Here is a 22,918-nt window from a genome sequence, read left to right on the forward strand (position 1 = left end):
TTAAGCTCGCTGATTGTATGTTTTAGCCGCAATGCATGTTGGGATTTGGTGTTTATATGATAAGAAATCGGAGAAACATTTGAAAACAATAAAATAATACTTAATTATGAGTGTTCTTGCTTTTCTCTTTGAAAGTCATCACATAACGGCATTGTAATACACGGTTCGTCTGCATTACATATTACAGATCTGGCGTAGTTCTTTATTTATAGGGCCCTGATGAGGAGACCTTTGGAAAAACTGGAAGAAATGCCGCAGAAACTGAATACTTGCCGTGGATCATAAATATATCAACAATTAAACAACATCTTCAATTTCTCTTCACACAATACGTCTCCTTGCAGTATCAACACTAATTCGGCTGACTTTTACATTTGATCTAATTCATAGATAGGTTATATTTACACCATAACGGTGCACAGCTGATATAAAAGGACTTGTAGTTTTTAAAGATATTACTGATTTTCTTTGAATATAAGAATGTAAATACTGAGTCTGAAATAGTATAGCAATATGCTGTAAAATTATGTGAAAGCATGAATAAAACTACACATCTTCAGATGTTGTACATACATAAGTGTCCTACACTAATAATACAAAGTTATTATTTCCTTCTAATTTGTTATTCTTTTCAAAATAACACACTGTTATTTACTCAACAATAACACACAATTATCCTTGTTTTTATTTATTGGTTTATTTCCATAATCTCTGGCTTTTTTGGCGTCCATCAGGAACTGAATTTCAAAATAAAAATAACCGGAAACAGACGTAGGCCTCTAGGAGTTTAGGATGGCCGAAGACACTACACTACCCATAATCCCCAGCTATCGTTTAGGACCACAGTCCCCGTGATTAATCTTCAAGCTCTGGGATTGGATGTTGGAGTGGCAGTGCGCCAAGGTTACGCCGAGTGTCAAACCGCTGTTTGAAATGGAACGAAACCACGCCAGACTATCCAAAACTGGAATCGAACGCCCCCCCAGAACTACACATGCTGGCTATTGTGTTTCGCAAAAGGTCCTATGGGATGTCTCTACTGAACGTTTTCGTTTTTCCCACAATTAGAAGTTGCCATGACATTGGTGTTATCAAATGTAAAACATATAATTAATAAATGGGTGAAAATCGCTTGTGTCCATAATGCGCAGCATTAATATATACCCACATGACAGCTCATTGTTACTTTGTAATTCTACTCCACTACAATTCAGAGGTTAACCTGGTATTTTTACTCCACTACACTTATTTGAGTTACTTTGCAGATTCTGATTAGTGATGTGAAATATAAACAACCCTTAAATCAGACTTTAGTTACACCTGAGTAAAATTCAGGGAAGGTGATTGTCAAGTGTCAACAATCAGGAGAGATATTTGATAGTTGGTGCTTGAGAAGACTGAACATTTATCTGCAATTGACATGAATGGAAACGAGTAATAAAGTATATTCATAAACGTTATTCTCTACTAATAGTTCATTAAAGACTGTATATTATGGCTATTTTGCACATCCCTTTCAAGATTTCAAGATTTTCAAAGGTTTATTGACATATCATATACACAACTAGGTGTATGCAATGAATGAACATCTTGGGTCACAGGTTCCTCAACAGCGCATTACAAGACATCTATCAATATGTGTATACCACCGCCATTAAACTGTCATATTCTGCACATTTCTTATACTATCTACATACATAAGAGTATAATGTATAATATCAGTTAAAATAAGTGCTTCAACATAGTTAACATTGCAGGAAAGTAATATATTAGACGTTAAGTACTTTGTCAGGCTTAATATTTATCTGTAGATATCCCCAAAGCTTTTTTCTTATTTAAAAGAAGACCTTAATCTAAAGTACTATTTAATGTTTGAATAAAGGTTAATTAATTTTTCAGTTTTGCACCTCCTCCTATTAATATCTTTGTACATCCTGCACTAAACTGTTTTACTGTAGAGATCACTTATAGTATATTTTTGATTTTTTATATTCTATATTTCTATCATTGACCTTCTACTTTCCCCCTATGAAAGTATGTACTCTTAATATTTTTGTAATCAAATATAACACATAAAAACAATAATTCAATAACGTGCTTTAACCACTAGGCGGTGCACACAAGGTACGAACAGCTATAATAACTTTGTATTATTAGTGTAGGACACTTATGTATGTACAACATCTGAAGATGTGTAGTTTTATTCATGCTTTCACATAATTTTACAGCATATTGCTATACTATTTCAGACTCAGTATTTACATTCTTATATTCAAAGAAAATCGGTAGTATCTTTAAAAACTACAAGTCCTTTTATATCAGCTGTGCACCGTTATGGTGTAAATATAACCTATCTATGAATTAGATCAAATGTAAAAGTCAGCCGAATTAGTGTTGATAATGCTAGGAGACGTATTGTGTGAAGAGAAATTGAAGATGTTGTTTAATTGTTGATATATTTATGATCCACGTCAAGTATTCAGTTTCGGCGGCATTTCTTCCAGTTTTTCCAAAGGTCTTCTCGTCAGGGCTCTATAAATAAAGAACTACGCCAGATCTGTAATATTTAATGCAGCCGAACCGTGTATTACAATGCCGTTATGTGATGACTTTCAAAGAGAAAAGCAAGAACACTTGGAATTAAGTATAATTTTATTGTTTTAAAATGTTTTTCTGATTTCATATCATATAAACATCAAATCCCAACATGCATTGCGGCTAAAACATACAATCAGCGGGCTTAAGCCATAGCTGAGGATCTTGGGTAATCGCTCGAAATGCCTGTTTCCGGTTATTTTTATTTTGAAATTCAGTTCCTGACGGACGCCAAAAAAGCCCGAGATTATGGAATCAAACAAATAAATAAAAACAAGGATAATTGTGTGTTATTGGTGAGTAAATAACAGTGTGTTATTTTGAAAAGAATAACAAATTAGAAGGAAAAAAGATTTTAAAAATACAGATTTCAGTATCCTGAGGCTCTCAGGCCCATTTATTTTCCTCACAGACGGCAACAAAAGTCAGAAATTATACGATTTAAAATAAAAGTTATAATTGTGGCTTGATATTGAGTAAGAACATGCTTTTATGAACCACACAGCTTCCGGTCTTCCTATAACACGTAATGCCGTGAGACTATCAATAGAAATACATTGCTTTTAAAATCGTGCTGTGCAACACGAAAAAAAGGGGGAAATTGTGTTGGTGAACACAAATCAATAGATACAAAATCGTGTTGGTGAACACGAAATGTCATGAGACTGGGTTGTTGTAGCACATGTTAGCTTGACATTTTTGTTTAAATGTGGACGTAGTCTTCGTGACCCCACCAAAAGATTTTTAAAGAGCTGTTGTGAAGCTCCAAGTGTGGATCTGGCTGTTACCAATCTAGGCAGTGGCTACAACATCTAACTCACTATACTGTCCAAAAATGGACAAAGACGGTGAAATTGAAGGCCCAGCTAGCCATTCATGACAACTCGAACTGTACGGTACAAATTGTTATATATCCAAATTTCGAAATAGAGGTCTAAACGTATTTGTTTGCCCCACGCTGTAATCATGTTTTATGTCACTAACATTTATAAATGTAAGCATTTCAACATGGGGCTTTATGGGAATTCACCATGGATGTACAAAGATAACTGGATACAGTGTTCGAAGCGGGACTTCCGGGGCACTGCATGGCGGCTTGAAATTCACTTGCTTTTGGAGCTAGCCTCATGTAGCCACTCAAGCTAATGGAGTTTATTTTCAGTTCTGCTTAAGCTTCAATTTCGGCACCAGAGGTTGACATGATGCATTTCTCACCACCTTTGATCAGCCCAAACAGAATTTTAACAAATATTTATTAACAAAATGTAAGTTAAAACATTGTAATCATTCATTATGAAACATTTTGACATATAGCATTGATCTATAAAACTAAAGGCCAACATGTTTTCATTTAATGTCTTAATAATACACCTATCCAATATAACTATATCCATCCATCCATCTATATATCTATATATCTATGCGTTTTTTAAATGTATTTATTTGTTGATTTCTCTCCAGGTGGGTATCAGATCTCCCTCCATCCTCTGACGGGCCAGCCATCCTCCGTCCCGCCCTCAGCCTGGCTCCGCTCAGGCGTCATCCATCTCTGCACCGGGACATGCACATGAAAAGAGGCTTCCGGATAAATAAATAAAAAACTGAAAAGGCGTCAGAACAGCGAGAAAAAAAAACACACACCGGCTGCTGCTGCTGCCCCACATTGTGAAGGCGGTCCGTGATATGCAAAGAGACTCACAGCCGGCTGTCCTTCATTACTCCAACCGGGCAGCACGGCGGTGATACTCCGGAGGTCCCGCTCTGCTGTTGAAGTGATGCACCCCGCAGGTCCGAGTCACCAGTGAAATGATTTGATCTTCGCGGTGGATACTTGCAGTCGGTGTTATAGATGATAAGAGGGAGCATGAAGTTTGCGGTCGCGCTGTTGTGGTTCTCCATTGCTCTCGGGAAGGCTACTATGCAAGGTAAGAAACACATTCAGTCTTTAAACTGTTGAAGCTCCGCTGTTGCCCCGCACCGTAATTGTCCAAACAAAAGGTGAAATTAAGAGGTAAACATATTTGAACCCTGGTGAGGATTTGGGATGCTACAGTGTTGCGCTATCCAAACACATCAAAGTGTCATTATAATAATGGCACAATTGGTCAATGTGCCCCATGCTTCTAAATGAAGAAAAAAAAGGTTTAAGAGATTTGTTTGGAAATTATATCTGTAAAATATGCCGCATATGATTCTGATGCGATCGCACTTTTAATCTTGTGGCTGGCAGCGAGACAAAATGTTGGGGTCAGGTGAGAGGAGCACATTCATAATTCATTAAAGAATGGCAGCACAGCGCCCCCCTGGGGAGGGGTGGCCGACCATGGCTGTCTATCAGCTGCAACAGTAAAAACAGGGAAATTAATGGGAATAGAATTCCCTTACATAATAAAGCTGTGACTCAGGTGTGGCTTGTAATGAAAAAGTAAATAATGAAATATTGTCTCATGGTGTTGTTGAGCTACAGAATTGTGTGTGTGTGTGTGTGTGTGTGTGTGTGTGTGTGTGTGTGTGTGTGTGTGTGTGTGTGTGTGTGTGTGTGTGTGTGTGTGTGTGTGTGTGTGTGTGTGTGTGTGTGTGTGTGTGTGTGTGTGTGTGTGTGTGTGTGTGTGTGTGTGTGTGTGTGTGTGTGTGTGTGTGAGCGCTCACTGTAAGGCATTTACACCACTCTAATCTTGAGATGGAGTGGCTCTTGGCTGTGTGTGTGTGTGTGTGTGTGTGTGTGTGTGTGTGTGTGTGTGTGTGTGTGTGTGTGTGTGTGTGTGTGTGTGTGTGTGTGTGTGTGTGTGTGTGTGTGTGTGTGTGTGTGTGTGTCCACCTCCAGCAACCAATAGGGTGTCCCATTGTCAGTCCACAGTTAGGTTCAGGAATCACATTTTAAACTGACATCAAGCTTCCTGCAATTTATTTATGGGACCCCACTGGAAGTAGGTTGGCGTGCAGTGCCAATTTGAATTTTAAAGGTACAGTTCACCCAGATATCAAGAAACCTGACATATTTATCCCTTACTAATGATGTCATGCAGATATCTTGTATTGTTATGTGTCCAGGGTCTTTGTCTCTGACATATTGCTCCCGACTTAATATAGTTGAATGCAAATGATGTCCCTCTAAAGGGGCCAAAGATATCCTGACCAAAAGAAGCGTGCGTTGGCCAAACCAACATGGCTAACTTACTTCTTTCAATCTTTACAAGGCAGCGCATACCAAATCCACTCCTTCCGTTCTTACCTTCAGTAATAAAATCACTAATATTTACAAGCAGGCCTTTTGAATTTACGGTTGTTAAATTGTCACGCATAAGGCGTTTTCTTTATTATCTATCAACTCTGTCTCCTAAAAATTACATTCCCACAGACCTAAACTGCATTCTCAATTACGTTTAGCTAGAAATGTATTTTCTCCCACGTTACGTTCGTTATGAACGTATCTCAAATACGTTTATTTTCTACATATCTTCTAGAAACATATTTTCTCCCACATTACGTTTCTTATGAACGTATCTTAAATACATTTATTTTCTACATATCTTTGCCATTTATTGTCTTGCTTATAATAATGATAATAGTCATTTATAAATATCATTTTAGAGCACACATTTGAAATCAGTAGGCGAGGCTGTAATTTCGCCAGCTGTTACTCTCGTTTATTTTGGCACTTGACAATCACCTTCCCTGAATTTGACTCAGGTGTAACTAAAGTCTGATTTAAGGGTTGTTTATATTTCACCTCATTAATCAGAATCTGCAAAGTAATTAAAATAAATGTAGTGGAGTAAACATACCAGGTTAACCTCTGAATTGTAGTGGAGTAGAACAAAGTAGTATGCTGCTGTAACAAAAACATTTCCCAACTTGGGATCAATAAAGTATATCTTATCTTATCTTAAGATGATCGATGGCTACTGCCATATTTGCAAAATGTGCCTCTGAACCTTGACAAGTGCATGTTTCAGGCTTATCAATGAACAACAGGAGGGGTCACAGACATAAGACCAGCCGTTAAATAAAGCTCTTCTGACCTTAGGTGTCATGTGGGTATATTAATTAACCCATTTATTAATGATATGTTTTAAATGTGATAACACCACTGTGTTTCGTATCCCCTATACCTCCAGGGTGTACACAGTTTAATACTGCCAACTTCTAATTGTGGGAAATACGAAAACGTCTTATAAAGAGACGGGGGCTGGACCCGTCCAATTCCAGTTTTTGAAAGTCTGCCGTGGTTCCATTCCATTTCATAGAGCTGTTTGACGCTCAGCGTAACCTTGTCGCACTGCCACTCCAACATCCAATCACAGGGCTTGATGACTAATCACGGGGTTTGTAAAGCAAGGTGGATGTTGTAGTCCCAAACGATAGCTGAGGATTCTGGGTAGTGTAGTGTCTAAACTCCGAAAAAACTATTTGTTTCTCTGAATCAAAGGTTAAAAACACAAAAGCATTTTACACAATTTAAACCAATCAATATTGTGTAATTAACAAGGATAAACTGATGTTTTTTAGTGGATGAGTAATGCAGATATCACTGTGTAATAATTTGACAGTGAAGGAATATATCCGGTTTTATTATGAAAAATTTGAGACCGGAAAAACAGTTTTCACCCACGCTAACTTTACATGGAAGCTGAATACACGTTATCCTGGCGAGACCTCAAATCATCTTCATAATATCTATCAAACTATAGATCCTACACATCCACTGGACGTGGATTCTAAGAGTACAATATACACTTCTCGCCAGACATCGAATCAAAACGCATTTTAATGGCCAAACTATTCCACAATTTAGGATTTTCCAGAGAGGGTTATTTCTGAATAAACATCCCTTCGGAGCGTTTGCAATGAACGGGCCGGAAGCATGTTGTTTCTTACACGACCACTAGAGCACCTCTAGTGGTCGTGTAAGAAACAACATACACTTTAAAACGTGTCTGGTCGTAATAAGGGCATGACCGATCAGTCTATATGGTCGTTTTTTGTAGGAGGACAGGCTGTAATAGCGCCCACATGCTGTCATGTGATGCTCACTGTCTTTGACATCAGGTTACTGTGTGTGAGCAGACACGTGTTGGCGTGTATGCTCACATACTGTACAATGCATTATATGCCTCATAGGCGTTATGACTGATGGGGTTAACCATTGTGAAACATCTTGACTCCCCCAGAGGTACCTGTCCTGTTGCATTGTGGGTACCCAAGAGCAGGGCTTCAGCCCAGATCGTGAAGTTGCTTCCTTGTCTCTTGCTTTATGATTTAGTCATAATACTTCTCTTAAAAATGTCCACTATTCCAAGCATCACATTAGACGACTGCCAAGAAAAGGAAAGAAGTGAAGCTGTTGTTTATTTGCAGTTCCTTCTCAGTGTTTTTACCAGCAGGAGCATAAAGGGAACAGATGGTACAAGGGACAAGGGGATCACACCAATGCGTCGTCCATGGAGTGCTTTAGATTGAGGAGGACGCAGCGGGTTTGCTTGGACGTTGGGTCACCCCTGTCTCTGTATCCATCATCAACACACTGAAGGGTCTTCTACACACGCACATGTACACGCGCACACAAACACTAATGCATCATCATTTCCCCGCAGAGGATCAGCCCCATCCCCCAGGCCGTCAGGATGTACGTTCTAATCAATACTATACCCTTTACCTCGACTCAATCAGCCACACACACACACACACACACACACACACACACACACACACACACACACACACACACACACACACACACACACACACACACACACACACACACACACACACACACACACACACACACACACACACACACACACACACACGCACACATATGCACACACACACTCAATCAGTCCCCGTCTGAAGGAGGGAGCGGGCCCTTGAAGAGGCATCCATCCCTGCGGTGTTTGACTAGTTTGGCTCCTGTGTTTTGTCTTGATGAGGATCTTGAGACAGAGCTGCTTCCTGTAAAGATGGTAGATAGGATTCAGCTGACGGAGTGCACTGTTGGCCTGGGTAAAGCCTTAACAAGCTGACTGCTTTACAAGGGATCTGATGCAACGGGAGGTAATCTATCTGAGTCTGAACAAACTGTGTACTTTAGATTCAGATTGTAACACACCCAAAAGGAAACTGGGAGATTTTAATATAAGGGTATATTGGTCTCCATGTATGTGCAGTATCAAGACTCAAAGTGACTCTAAAACATCATGGTAGGAAGTTTTTTTCCTCTAATTTAAAAAGGATTTTTTGCTAAGAATGTGTTTCTTGTGAGTGGTATGCATTCAACCGCATGCACATTCAACCATATTAAAAAATAAATCTTTATTAATATTTTAAACAGCCAAAGCAGGCTCCTCTAGTCATTGTCCACAACCTTGAAATGAGCAAGTACCGAGTAAAAGGAAAAAAGATGGGTTTGGTTGCAATAACATGTAACGTTGCTTGTATGGTAATATTTCGGCCACAAAAGGTACTTTTTTATCAATTGGTAAAAAAAAATCTGTTTATGTATATTGCAATATTTTAATTAACTATGAGAACAAAACTAAAACTGTAAAAACTGTAAAACTTCTAAAATAAGAACTGTGATGGCATGTGTGAAATTTTGTGTATATGCATACAAAATGATAATGTGAAAGACAGGTGAATGGACAAAAATATTCGGACTCAATTGACAAAGAATTTACCAAAACATACATTTTTTTAATCAAAATTATGTGCGAGATATTCTAAGTGAAAATGCAACCCTTTTGCAAGTTGCATTCACTAAACTCCACAGATAATGATGCACGCTTTCTTTTCCCGTTCTTGATACTAAATGTGCATATTAAATGACAGAGATATCGTGTCTGAATCAGCCCTGAATTAACCAAATCTTGAGCTATAGCAGAATATAGTGTATCAGGTTGTATATGTAGCTTTCCGATGAGATGGAATGCCTTGCACAGCACACCACCTTGTGTGAAGTTTTAAGCCAAAATGGGAATTTGGTTTCTCCCTGCTATCTGTTTGCTGTCTCTTCTCATTCCCCTTGCTCCACTTAATTCTCCTTCTGTACCAACCTCTACCCTGCCCCCTCATTCTGTCTCTCTCAGACACTGAAGGGAATTGCTCCGGGTCACTCTGTCTCACTCCTTCCCTTATCAGCTCTCTCCATTCCTCTGCTCCATTCCCCTTGTTTGAGAGGCTGTTGATTCAAAGTTCTCTTTTCTGTCTATCAGCTACTGCCTCTTTTCACACCACAGGCGGTGCCAAATGTTTTCCTGTTATGCAGTCAAAAGACTGAGAGAGTGACTGAGGGTGGCTCTGTTCTGCAGCTCGAGTATAAATACCACAAAATGCTCTGAGCGTCTAGCAAATGCCGCTGTCATCTGCATCTTGCAGAGCGAGTTACAATGAGTAACAGGGAAGAGGTTCAGTGTCTTGCTCAAGGACAATTCCTTAGGAGCTCATGATGAGGATTCCTAGACTCCACCGTTTAAACAACGGTGGGGTCTAGTAGCAGTCTGTATATTTCTAACTGAACTACAGTTGTTTTCAGTAGTTTTCTACCTAAGAGATCAGATATCTTCAAGCTGTCTGCACTTGAACATGTGGCTGATGAAGTAAAAACAATGTTTCCTCATCGCACTGTATCCTGCCTGGCGAAAGCGTCACTCTTTTGCTGACTATTATGTCACGTGCCTGGCTGCACATGGCGCTCACATCCCCTGCTCGTCTCCCCTGGCAATTTTTATGTCTGAGGTGATCATATCAGCGTGATCATTCTGTCAGCCTTGGGAGCTTAGATACATTTGCTCGGCCATGACCAGCTGTCAGTCCAGGGTTGGCAGTGTGTTTGTGGTGTGTGTTTTTCCTCCTCTTGCTTTTGGGACTCGTGGGAGGTGGTTCACTGTGTTCATGCACGACTGTGCCCCTGTATATACTTAAACCTATGGAAGACGGTAAATGTAATGCATACGTAATATTGCAAGCATGCAAAGCATTGTAATAATAATGTTTAGGGCCGAAACACTAACTTTCATTATTGATTAAAGGGGCCCTATTATGCTTTTAAGAATTATCCCTTTCCTCTAGTGTGTTCTATAGGTTTTTGTGCATGTAAATTGTCGGGACAGACTAAAATCCCAAAGTTCCCTCCAGAAGGAGTTTCTCTCCCACACACTCCCAACCTGCCTGAAACGCCTTTCTTGGACTCCTTTGTTTATTTCCGTAATATAATGACATCACTATGTAACACTTGCGCTTCATTTAGAGTGGTGCAGTGACGAGTCCTAACACCCGGAAGTGAGTCAGCAATTTACCACTACATGTTCCCTCGTCTCAGAGTCAATGGGATTTCTCCATAAGATTTTGGAAAATAGCTCGAAATAAGGTCTGTGGTTGACACAAATTTAAGAGACGGATCACGTTTTGTTCTACGACATTAAATACATCAGCAGTGACCCCACTGGTGATTTTTGAAGAGTTTACGTGTCTGAAAAACGATGGTTGTTAACAAGTGGATGAATAGGACTACAGAAGTTGTGGAGGACGTTGTACGTCATTACACCGAACACGTAAACACTCCCGCTAAGTTTGTTTGCCCCGGTTCTGCTTGGAATCCAGTACCTGCGCTCTTGCAAACAGTTAAAACAAAAGCTTCAACTTGTACAATGTTGAATCTGTATTTTTGAATATCGATCTTAAGTTGGCGTGACATTGAAGTCCTGCAACCCTGCTGTAGTTAGTTTATAGCATAACGTTACCATGTTGCTTCTGGCGATTAGATTTATGATTAGAAAATGATAAAAGTAGGGTAAACATGTGGATATTATCCAGCTGAATAAAACGTGCATTTATCAGGTTGGTTTTCCACAGACCTTATTTCGAGCTATTTTCCAAAATCCTATGGAGAAATCCCATTGCTTCTTTGTCGAGGGAACCCATGCGCAGCTTACTTCCGGGTAAATACGTCATCCCTGCACCACTCTATTGGCTGGTGCTCTTACAGTGTACTTGCTAGGCTAAGGGGTGGGACATATTTACTGTAAGTGGTTGACCAATCACAACAGAGCTGGTCAGCTAACTAATTTCAGACGGATGTAAAAAAAAAAAGGTATTAGACAGTATTAGAAAAATAAAGCACTTTTTTAACATTAAACTAAAGTATGTAAACATGTCAAAGTAGAGGCACAAAATACAAATATGAACATGAAATTATGTATAATAGGGCTCCTCTAATGTGATGTTTTTGTATTAGTCAAATTATTTACTTCAGAAAATGGAGAAAAGTTTTTTCAGTATTCTCAGATGAATTTTCTTTGTTGATATTTATTAGCATTTCTCTAGGGATGGCAATGTTGGTTAGTTAATTGACATAAATCCAGGGGTGTCTAGTGTAAGAGTCAACCTAGCTGCACAATAATGGTCAACCTTAAAGGTCAGTCTAACTTAATGCCACATTGTCACAATTTGTATGACTTGGTTTTGACTTGAAGAACCATCTGGAATATTTCCATGGTTGATCGTGACATCCTTACTTTATTCTCGTGAATACAAAATAATTTTCTCTCTTAAACTTGTTTCCTTTCTATCTTGTCCTCAACTTTCATTTTCCATTTGCTTTTTCCAGCTGAGGAAGATTTTGTATCACTGGCCGAGCTGGAGGATTCCTTGTTGAGGAACCTTTTCAGGGGTTATCAGAAGTGGGTCCGGCCTGTCCACAATGCCAACGACACCATCACCGTGTGCTTTGGACTGAAGATCTCACAGCTGGTGGATGTGGTAATAAAACAATACTTAGATACAAAAACACACAGAACGTTGTTAAGCAAGGCTCTAACAAGCTCCATGCTATTGTGCTGTTGAACTGCATAACCCTGGTACAATAATGTTGTTATTAAATGTAGGTCCATCTTTGAAGCCGATTTATGATATCGCTGTTCCTGTAATAATAAACAATACATTTTGTTATAGAGGTTGGATCAATTAAAAGGGTACATAGAGCTTCACAAAGGGAAAACATTTAATAAACTGCCCAAAATTGAAATGAAATGTAGGGCAAAATAAAAAAAACGGTAAGATAAACAGGTTGAGCTTTCTCGTGAGGTATATTTTTAGAAGAGACTTAAATAAAGACACTGACTCAGACAGCCTTACTTCCTTGGGCACCTCATGCCTCAGGGACTGTTCTTCATCTTAACAGACAACTGTTAAAAGGTCAGAAACAGGTGTAATGGGATCACATTACACCTGTTTCTGACCTTTAGCATCTACACCTGTGTAAAAGCCTATAGCAGCTGATTTCTGCATAATCTACAGGGATTTCAATTCAAATCCTTTTTGACCAAGACAGAAAATAACAGCTGTCTCTGAATGTTGTTAAAGTTTAAAAAAAATTCTGTTAGATGGGAGAGAAAGTATGAATGAATAAAAAATGATTTGATCATTTCTGGCATTATTTCAATAAAACATATATCATTTGTTTTATTTAGGTGGTGATTTCAAATCAACAGACTTGGATTTGAACATCAACATATTATTTGTATGCAGCTTGGGAGCTTGCTTTGCATTTGTAGTTGTATTGGCAAAGGCAGAATGGAAAATGGGAAATCAATCAAATCAGGCTGACCTTTTGAAAAACCAGTCTAGAAATTAGATGTTAGCCAGGCCGAGAAACAAAACAGAAGGCTGAGGACATGACCTCATTGTCCTGGAGAATATCTCTGGCTCTGCCCATATCATACATTATGTATCATATTAATATTAGATAGATATGGGTATTTTAAATTGTCTCATCCTGAGCGCCCTCGACAGAAATGTGCTAGAGAAACACTACAAAACTGTGCATATGTTGTGAAGTTGGTGAAGATTAATTTTATTTATATCATTTTTGAAACCGCAGGTCGTTTCTCCTAATGGAAATGTTATTGGACGTTGTTACGAATTCACACCTGTCGGCCACCATGCAATGCTTTTGGGAGACCAACGCAACAAAGGGTCTTAAAGAGCAACTTCCAGGTTAAAGACACCTGTGAATAAATGAGTAGGAAAATGATGAATACACTAGATTTTCAAAAAAATATACAGAAATATATACTACAGTGACATCTGGCGTCGTGTTTTTAAGAAATGTTCACTTCCGCATAAAAAAGCCTCGGCACGTGACCTCCCGCGTGTGACGTAACACGGGGGACACAAGGGGGAGAGCGGCCGGTGTAACGTATTAATAAACATGGATCCCAATGCTAGTTTCGACACAGAAGACACAGAAGAAGTTGAACATGAATATTCGAATGCATATGACGGACCACAACCTTATAATTATGAGCCTGCTAGGCGTCCAAGAGACCAGGAGCAGCCAAGGATTAGAAGAAATAACGGCCATCGGAGAGAAATTGAGCTGTGGTGTGAGGAGAACCAGTGGAGAACTGGGCAGCTATCTTGGTGAGTGACCGGCGTTAGCTACAGAATGTTAGCTAACGTCACATCACAACATTGTAAAGTTAGCTATCATATATCAGGCTATAACAAACGTAGCATTGATAATATAGTAACGTTACTGGCAGGACTGTTGATACTGATCCATAACAGAAACTAATGCGCAAGTATCAGCCGTATCTCGCGTTACCTAATGCAACTCCACACTACGGTGCTGTGTACCGGAGTGGAGACACGAGATACGGCTGATACTTGACGATCTGGCGGAGAAAGGTTGTGGAGCCTCCGTTGATATGCCGTTGTAAATGGCTTGATGGAAAGCAGGTGTGTAGTCGGGGTGGGTGCACAGCTGATTGCAGCAGCTGAGTGGAGGTTGAGCCGGGAGCCAGGAGTGACAGCCACCACGCCCACACAAACAACACAGACAGGGGGAAACAAACAAACACAAAGGAGACGGCTGGAGCAGTACAGCCACCACAGCGACTCGACACTATGTCTTACGGTGCCGTGTACCGGAGGGGAGAGAGAGAGAGCAGCGAAGGGGGGGGGGGGAGAGAGAGAAGTAATACGGTTTCCTGATAAAGCTGTGGAGAGTATGTGCTGCAGGGAGGTGGATGCACAACGCACCCAGGAACGAACGCTAGCTCCGGTCCTTTTTACTGTGGACTCGATGTCCTGACAGGCTGGTATTTGTGCAACCTGCACAAACACAATACTGCACCATGATTACAAATGGTGAAATACAATGTAAAACTACCGAAAAATACCAGCTCCTTAAAACACAACCGCTCAACTCAACGCAACTCCACTATACCCGCGGTCAGAGAGCGGAGATGTGTCCCCTGTGTGATGTAATATGACGCGTTTGACGTATGACCTTAAAAAAAAGCAGTTTTTAAGAGCAGAGCTCAAAATTGCTCCTTTCCCTCTGAATTCCTGCCCTTATGTCTCGTAAAACATATCAAATCCTGCATTCACTTTTTTAATTGTAATTTTCAAGCAAGTTTAAGCATAAATGTAGAAAAAATAAAAACCTGCAAGATGCTCTTTAAGCTGTGTGTACATGTTAAGAAAGCTCTCTGCCGAAATGAAAATTGCCTTCTATCAAGGCTTTTTAGGATAGCTGAGTTATGTTTTGCAAAAAGAGAGGAAAGCAAGCAAATAAAGTACGAAGGAGGGGAGTAGTGAAACTTACCTCAGACGCTTATGAATATAGGGTTAGGGTTAGGTTTACAAGAAGGACACCTGATTATTTATTGTTAAGAAGATTGGAGCGTACCTAAAAGGTATGGGTGGCATGCCAGGCGTTTGGAGTTTAAGAAATGGAAAGGGGAGGTCACCTGAGGAACTGTGCTATGGGAGATACACTGAGAACAGAAGTGTGAGGATAAATTAAGAGGAGGGAAAGGACCCAAGGGATTTAAAGGGGCAAAGATGGGAAGAGAGTATACAAAGAAGAAAGGGGAAGAAAGGTTAAAAGTGAGGTCCAACGTGGTCTTTCATAGAAGCTGAGGAAGTAATGAGGCCATCAGGCTGAGAGGAACCAGATCCCATGTATTATTTACACAAGGACACACACACACGCTCTCACAATTCCACAGAGACATTTGTTTTACTATTTGATGCAAGTACTTCTGCCATACAGAATTAACATTTAGAAGAGTGCCATCTTGTGTTATTTTAGCAGGGTTACTGTGATTTAGAAAAAACTAAATACATATTTGCTTAGAAAAGATGCAATCAGGTTTTTCCTCAGCTCCTCTCGAGCAGACAAACCACACACTCTATTCCATAGATTTTCTCTCTACGGCAAGTCTCTTCCTGTACAGACCTTACATTAAAACCCTTCTGACTTACAGCAGCTTATTGTCGTCTATACTTTGTATTAAATGATGCAGCATTAGCTTTATTGCCAGTCATTTTGGTCAATGACGAGTAACGTGTGATTCTCTCCCTGTCACGTTTCTATGTCTAGGTTTGGGTGTTTTTGCTGTTGCCTCTGTCATGTTTTCCTCCTGGGTTATTGTCTGGTCCTTTTCCCTGTGTTTTTCCTCTTGTCGTTAGTTTCCCTGGTGTGTCTAGTTATCTGATTGTGTTGACCTGTGGCCCTTGTGTTTCTCCTCCCCTGCCCAGCTGTTTCTTGTCCTGTGATTACCCTTCTGTGTATTTAGTCTTTTCTCCTCCTGTGTTCAGTGTTGGTGCTTCTTTTGTTCGTGACTTAGTTCACCGGAGCGTGTTTTGTCTGTTCCAAGTTTATTCTAGACCTTGAAATAAAGGTATTATCAAATGTTATCTGTGTTTGGTTCCTACCTGCTTCACTCACCGTATCACTCCCTCATTACATTCTAGATTCACCCTGAAGCAATGCACTTAACCCTCCGAGCTGTTCTACTGTTCTTTCTAAGTGGCAAGCAAAAGAAGCAATTCTTTCATTTAAAAAAAAATAACTCGCTTTTTGTTTTCATCCCACTCAGCTTTTTGTCTCCAGCTTCTGTTTTACTCCTTAGCTCCTCATTAGCCTTTCTTATCGTAAACACCACTGAGACGTTTAAACAGTGAACAAAACTTCCTCCTTATCTCTCTACAGGACGAAAAGAACCAAGCGATGACTACAAATGTCTGGCTCTGGCAGGTAAAAATAGCCTATTTACAAATGCTTGTTTATTCAATTGAAGGGTGCCATTTTGACATCTGGGATTTCTTAAAGTGAATTACCTTAGTCTCTTAAAGTTAATGTATATTGTCACTTATAATGGTCGATGACTTTTCTTGCAGACAATTCAAGTAGAGCTTACATACTTTCAATAATACTGAATACTTGCATTCAAACTGCTAAATTGAAAAGTAGTACATGTGATTAATCAAGGGATCACTTGATCTTAAATGTGTTCAATGTTCACCTGTGTAAGAGTAGGTGATAAAGGATTATTTTTATTTTATTCTGATTTTTCTTTCATTCCTATTTTTATTTTAGCATTTTTGCAAGCAATTCTTAGTTGTTTGATAAGTACAGGCCCCTGGTTCATAAATAGATTTAATCAAAATATAACAATTAAGGGCATCGTCAAAATAGAGTATGTAGAGGATAAAGTATGAATATAGTTGTAACTTTATCTGCTTCTTTTAGCTGCTAAAATCATACATTTACGTAGTAAGATTTTGTATAAAAGACACACATGGGCCTTGAAAAGGCAGCTGAGGACAAATGTACGCTGAAATATAAAGACCTTTGGCTTTGTATAGTAAGTAGTCCCGTCCCTGTCCTTGTTCCAATATGCACTTAAAGCATTTTCAAGCTAAGTCTTGTGTCTTATCGTGTTACTTATCAAGCTGTGTTTTTATTTTTTATTAAAGGAGTGGGTAGACGTGAAGCTGAAGTGGAACCCAGATGACTATGGAGGTATCACCTCCATCAGAGTGCCCTCAGAGACTATATGGCTGCCTGACATCGTCCTGTATGAAAAGTGAGTTATGCAGCACACATCAGTAGCACAGTCCGAGGCAATGCCTGATAACTCTGAGGCACATTTAATATTCCCTTCTAATAGTTTTCTTCCTCCCATACTTTGCCTTTCTTGAAGGAATTCTTCAACCCTAAAATAATCATTTCATTTCAATAATATATATGGAACTCACCACTTACTATCCTAAATTTCTTAATAATCTTTATTTTTATCGATCACCTCCACTAAATAAATAAAATCAATATCCAGTCCTGCTCACTACTTCCCGATCCATGCATTTAAAAAAAATTTTTTTTTAAAAACATAAACACTCTCACGCTTTTGCAGCCATGCTGCACAGAAGTATTTTTAATAGTAAAGTCGCAGTGAAACATTGGGAGTAGTTGAGTTGGGAAAGTAGTGAGCATGCAACTGGAAAAATCTATTCTTGGGTTTTCTTGCACGAGGTTGTGTGTGAGTGTGTAAACGGATGTTTTGTAAAAGTGTTTATCACTAATGGATGTAGTTGTGGCTTTTGTCTGTTTGGATTTGTGTATTGTATATTGTGGTCATGGGGCTGTGTTTGTATATTTTGTTGTTCATCCATTATGAGAAACTCCTGGAGTGTTATTATTGTTTGTTGTGGGAGGTTCATTTTTAAGTGTGTGTATGTTTGGTTGATATTTATGTATAGTGCTGTAAGATGATGAAGTGTTGGTCTAGTGAAAGTAAATGTGTCATCATTCATTCATTCATTCAATATCGTTTACCTTTTGTTTAACACTGCCCTTGTTCTCTTCAATTACATTTTTCGGAAAAGGGAAATGTTTTTCTCAATAATTCAAGTTTACGTGGTGTGAGAAATGCATTTACTGTTCATCATTTTGGAGGTGACGTGTCTCTTGGATTTGTCTTAATCAATCATTCAATCAATGTTTATTTATATAGCCAAATATCACAAATGTTACATTTGTCTCAGTGGACTTCACAGTTTGTACAGAATATCAGTATGACAATACAACACCCTCTGTCCTTAGACCCTCACATCGTACAAGGAAAGACTTCCAGAGAAACCCACAGTTTAAAGGGGAAAATGGGAGAAACCTTAGGGAGAGCAACAGAGGAGGGATCCCTCTCCCAGGACGGACAGACGTGCAATAGATGTCGTGTGTAAAGTGAAAAGATAATACATTTACAACATAGGTAGTCCAAATGTTTGGAAATGCATGTGTCTATAATAAGATGAATCCACGAGGATGTCAACAATCCTGTGGGAGCCCTCAGGGAAGTAGTATGATGAGTCAGGCAGGACCGCAGAGACAGGTTCAGCCACGACTCGAAATCCAGGACTCAGGATCCAGGACTCAGGATCCAGGACTCAGGATCCAGGACCACAGCAACAGGCACACCTTTTCCACCTTAAACGTACCCCTTTTTTTTCTCTCCTTCTCCCAGTGCGGACGGTCGCTTTGAAGGTTCCCTCATGACCAAAGCCATCGTGCGTTGGGATGGCACCATAACATGGACTCCACCGGCCAGCTACAAGTCCTCCTGCACCATGGACGTCACTTTCTTCCCATTTGACCGACAGAACTGCTCCATGAAGTTCGGATCCTGGACTTACGATGGGAACATGGTGGATCTGGTCCTGGTGGATCACTATGTGGACCGGAAAGACTTCTTTGATAACGGCGAGTGGCAGATCCTCAACGCCACGGGACAAAGGGGAAGCAGGAGAGATGAGATGTACTGGTACCCATTTCTCACCTACTCCTTCATCCTCAAGAGATTGCCTCTGTTCTACACCCTCTTCCTCATCATCCCATGCCTCGGCCTGTCCTTCCTGACCGTGCTGGTGTTTTATTTGCCATCAGACGAAGGAGAGAAACTGTCACTCTCCACATCAGTGCTGGTGTCGCTCACTGTGTTCCTCCTGGTCATAGAGGAAATCATCCCATCTTCCTCAAAGGTGGGTTTCGTAAGGGAGGAGTTTCCATTGAGCAGTCCATTTTAAAGCAATTTGACTTTTTCCTGGGTCTAGTTATCCTAATTGTCATCTTAATTGCAGAATGCCCAGATTACAATCACCAGGCTCTGAATTTCCTATAACTTAACTGCAGATACAACAGTACAAGGCCAAAGTCTTAGGAGCTCCAAAAGACAATGAGTCTCCAAAATCACAAAAATGCAGTCGACTAACAAAGCTTTGACTACTATCTTGCATTGTGTGTAGTTCCCTTGTGGGTTTAAATGTATTTGTGGTTCCAAAAAGGTAAAGCCTATTGACTGGTGATGTCCTGACTTCTTCCGCTAGTTTCATCATACTTTTGACATGTATGTAAAATAGTGAGATGTCATGACTAGAGATGTCCCGATCCGATCACGTGATCGGGGATCGGAGCCGATCACGTGATTTTCAACAGATCGGAATCGGGAGAAAAAAAATCGGGGATCGGGATTTTTTATTTTTATTTTTTATAAATACTTTTTTTTAAATGTTGTATTCAATGTTACAAAACAAAAATGACCATGTTCAAGTCTTAAAGTCATCCTGAGGCCTTAGTTTTGGTTTCAAATTACAGAACATCATGTATGTGTTGCTTCTTTGGGGCTTGTTTTCATAGACCTGGTTGCTTATTTCTCTCAAATCTGGCAACAGAGTGGGCAGGGCGCAGTGTCTAATTGTAGCAGTAAGCTAACGAGTACTGATAAGCTTTATTTTGTTTTGATCCAATGCTGCACAACTGAACTGATCCAATGCTGCTGTGAAAGAAAGAAGCTATATCCATGTTGGATAGAATATCCAATTTAAATAAAAAAATAACCTTAAGGGTCAACTTGAATGCTTTTTTTTCTCTTAATGCATTGCATAAAGATCGGATCGGGAAAAATCGGTATCGGCAAATTGTCAAAATCAAATGATCGGAATCGGATCGGGAGCAAAAAAAGGTGATCAGGACATCCCTAGTCATGACCACCATTGGATAAATTGCTCAATTGAAAATATCAACTAAACATCACCATGCTAACTGATTAGTATCACAAATGTAAGCATTTAGCTCAAAGCACCAATGTGCTAACTCAATAACATCACAAGAAATTGTGGAATGCCTCTTTAAGGAGCAGTGTAATCTCTTGATATGGTGAAATAAAATAAACATATTATTTAATAATAACCCTCAACTCATTTTACCATCTCCAGGTGATCCCACTGATCGGTGAATACCTGCTTTTCATCATGATCTTCGTCACTTTTTCCATCATCGTCACCGTCTTTGTCATCAACGTCCACCACCGTTCCTCAACTACTTACCACCCCATGGCCCCCTGGGTAAAGAGCCTCTTTCTTCAGAGATTGCCCAGACTGCTGTGTATGAGGGGGCACACTGACAGGTAATGTGGGATTGACTTTAGGAATGGTTTGACAATTTGGGAAAAGATTTCCTACACTGATAGAAGATGGTCAAAGCTTAGCATAACGATTGGAGACAGGGTAACAGCTAGCCTAAGCAGTTGCCAGGCAATTACCCCCGGACATTACAAGGTCTCACCAGTCACTGCCCTTGAGGTATGGCAAATTGACATTTTATACACAGGCTTTTAAAGTGCTGAATAAAAGGCAGATATTGTTACCTCTGGATAAAGCCAGCCTAAAATGTCCTCCTATTTCCAGTCTTTATGCTAAGCTAAGCTACCAGTCTCCTGAGTATAGTTTAGTATTTTGTGTAAAGACATGACAGCAATATTGACTTTCTCATCCAACTCGCAACAGGAAAGCAAATGAGTCCCTTACCAAAAAAGTCCTTTTGATATCTGTCAAAACATAAGAAGACAAATATGTAAAATGAATAAAACATGTGGTGTCCATTATCCTCAGATACCACTTTCCAGATATGGAGATGCACAGCCCGGAGCCGAAGCCCCGCAAAGGTGCGGGGAAGAAGGGGGCTCCCGGCCAGCAGAGGGGCCCCCTCGGCGCGAAGGAGGACGAGAACCAAGCCTGGCTGGCCATGCTGGAAAAAGCCACAAATTCAGTTCGCTACATCAGCCGTCACATAAAAAAGGAGCACTTCATACGAGAGGTGAGTGGGCAGACATGAGATGAATGTGTACAGCTCATTGTTTTTTAAAGATATAATAGATATAGATGTTTCTGCATTAAAATGTCTAGAAAGGACTAGACCTATGTTATATGTTTGTGTACGTACATTATCCCAAATGCTTCCAACAGTTTTTAATAATGAGGAATCTATTTTCTTAATCAACGAGACCGCGCTTTTTATTTGTCTGGCTCTAACACCAAGGTTTCTCCTTACAACATATCGGCTATATGATGTCTGCCAGGAGAGGAGTCATACATTGACAGTTTCAAGCCACATTATTTTGATGCATGTTTTAGATTTTGTTAATTATAACTGCATTTTTGAACTACATTAAGGATTTTTGTCGTTACAATCTGGAATGTAAGTTATTAGTGACACAAGATCAACAAATGTTAGCTACAGATCAGAAAAACATTTTTAACATGAAACTGCTATATTCAGTGCTTTACCAAGTTTTACTGACCAAATCTGTGTGTTTGAGGATAAAAAGCTAGTGCTCCCCTTTTGATCAAAACCTCTTCAAATTCATGATCAAAGAAACAAGCCAGGCAGACATTAACAGCAGCAAGGCTAACGGATGGTCCTTCCAACGGTCGGAGAAATACAATTTTTTTTTTTTACATTGAAACAGCTTTTTTCAGGGTTTTTACCAATGTTAATCCCCTGGTCTGTTTGCTTTGGGATCCTGAGTAAGCAGACTGCTATGGTGGTAAAGACAAAAGCCCCTATGACCCCACACTGATTCACCTCACTTCAACGAACTCTATATTTTGTTAATGTTCAAATGGAGAGAGACTGGTTAGTTGCAAAACATTACATATGTTTTGCTTAAGGAGATCTAACTTGCTGTATAACTGCTAAACAAATGACACAAAGTACTTTGTGTTAGCAATGTTTCCAAAATGCTTGAGGCTGACACAGATTCACACCTGATAACCTTTCTTTTTGTTGTCTCTCTGTTGTTGTCTGTGTGTTTTTCTGCCTCATATAGGTTGTTCAAGACTGGAAGTTTGTGGCTCAGGTGTTGGACAGGATTTTCCTGTGGGCCTTCCTTACAGTGGCAATACTAGGAACTGTCCTAATCTTCACCCCCGCTCTGCAGATGTACTACAGCACACCATGATAAACATACACAACCTGAAAACCCTCCTAAAGCTCGTTCTTTTTCCAATTTGTCTTGTCTGTATTTTATTGATGCAACTCAATAAAACATTCACACTGTATATTTTTGTTTTTGTAGAAACAAGCTCGAGCTGCACACGTTGACCTCCCTGCAGTGTGTTTTGCAGCCTGTAATGACTACTGCAGACTGTTATCTAAATGCAACTTGTCAATTAATGTAAGGTGCATGCACAGAGTGCAGAG

At 39.7% G+C, this 22,918-nt stretch overlaps 2 protein-coding genes across 5 annotated transcripts in view; both read left to right on the forward strand.

Annotated features, from left to right (window-relative positions):
* chrna6 (cholinergic receptor, nicotinic, alpha 6) overlaps positions 1-4,186 on the forward strand; it is a 75,545-nt gene extending 71,359 nt beyond the window's left edge. For both annotated transcript variants that reach the window (XR_013801969.1, XM_079646315.1), the window contains one exon: positions 4,057-4,186. The gene's annotated coding sequence lies outside the window, so the exon portion shown is untranslated. The remainder of the gene's footprint in view (positions 1-4,056) is intronic.
* Positions 4,187-4,380: 194 nt separating this feature from the next.
* On the forward strand, positions 4,381-22,776 carry chrnb3a (cholinergic receptor nicotinic beta 3 subunit a). Of its 3 annotated transcripts, XM_079646349.1 has the most exons (8): positions 4,381-4,520; positions 12,200-12,351; positions 16,595-16,639; positions 17,362-17,471; positions 18,906-19,419; positions 20,653-20,843; positions 21,328-21,532; positions 22,545-22,776. In XM_079646349.1, exons 1-8 carry the CDS (start codon positions 4,445-4,447, stop codon positions 22,674-22,676), a joined length of 1,425 nt encoding a protein of 474 aa, XP_079502475.1. In that variant the 5' UTR covers positions 4,381-4,444; the 3' UTR covers positions 22,677-22,776. The 3 variants fall into 3 exon arrangements, with proteins under 3 accessions (XP_079502475.1, XP_079502477.1, XP_079502476.1); XM_079646351.1 differs by lacking the exons at positions 4,381-4,520; positions 12,200-12,351 and adding an exon at positions 16,173-16,283; XM_079646350.1 differs by lacking the exons at positions 4,381-4,520; positions 12,200-12,351 and adding an exon at positions 16,190-16,414.
* Positions 22,777-22,918: the final 142 nt, after the last annotated feature.

Source organism: Notothenia rossii (genome assembly GCF_949606895.1).
Source record: "Notothenia rossii genome assembly, chromosome: 1".
Classification (NCBI taxonomy): Eukaryota; Metazoa; Chordata; class Actinopteri; order Perciformes; family Nototheniidae; genus Notothenia; species Notothenia rossii.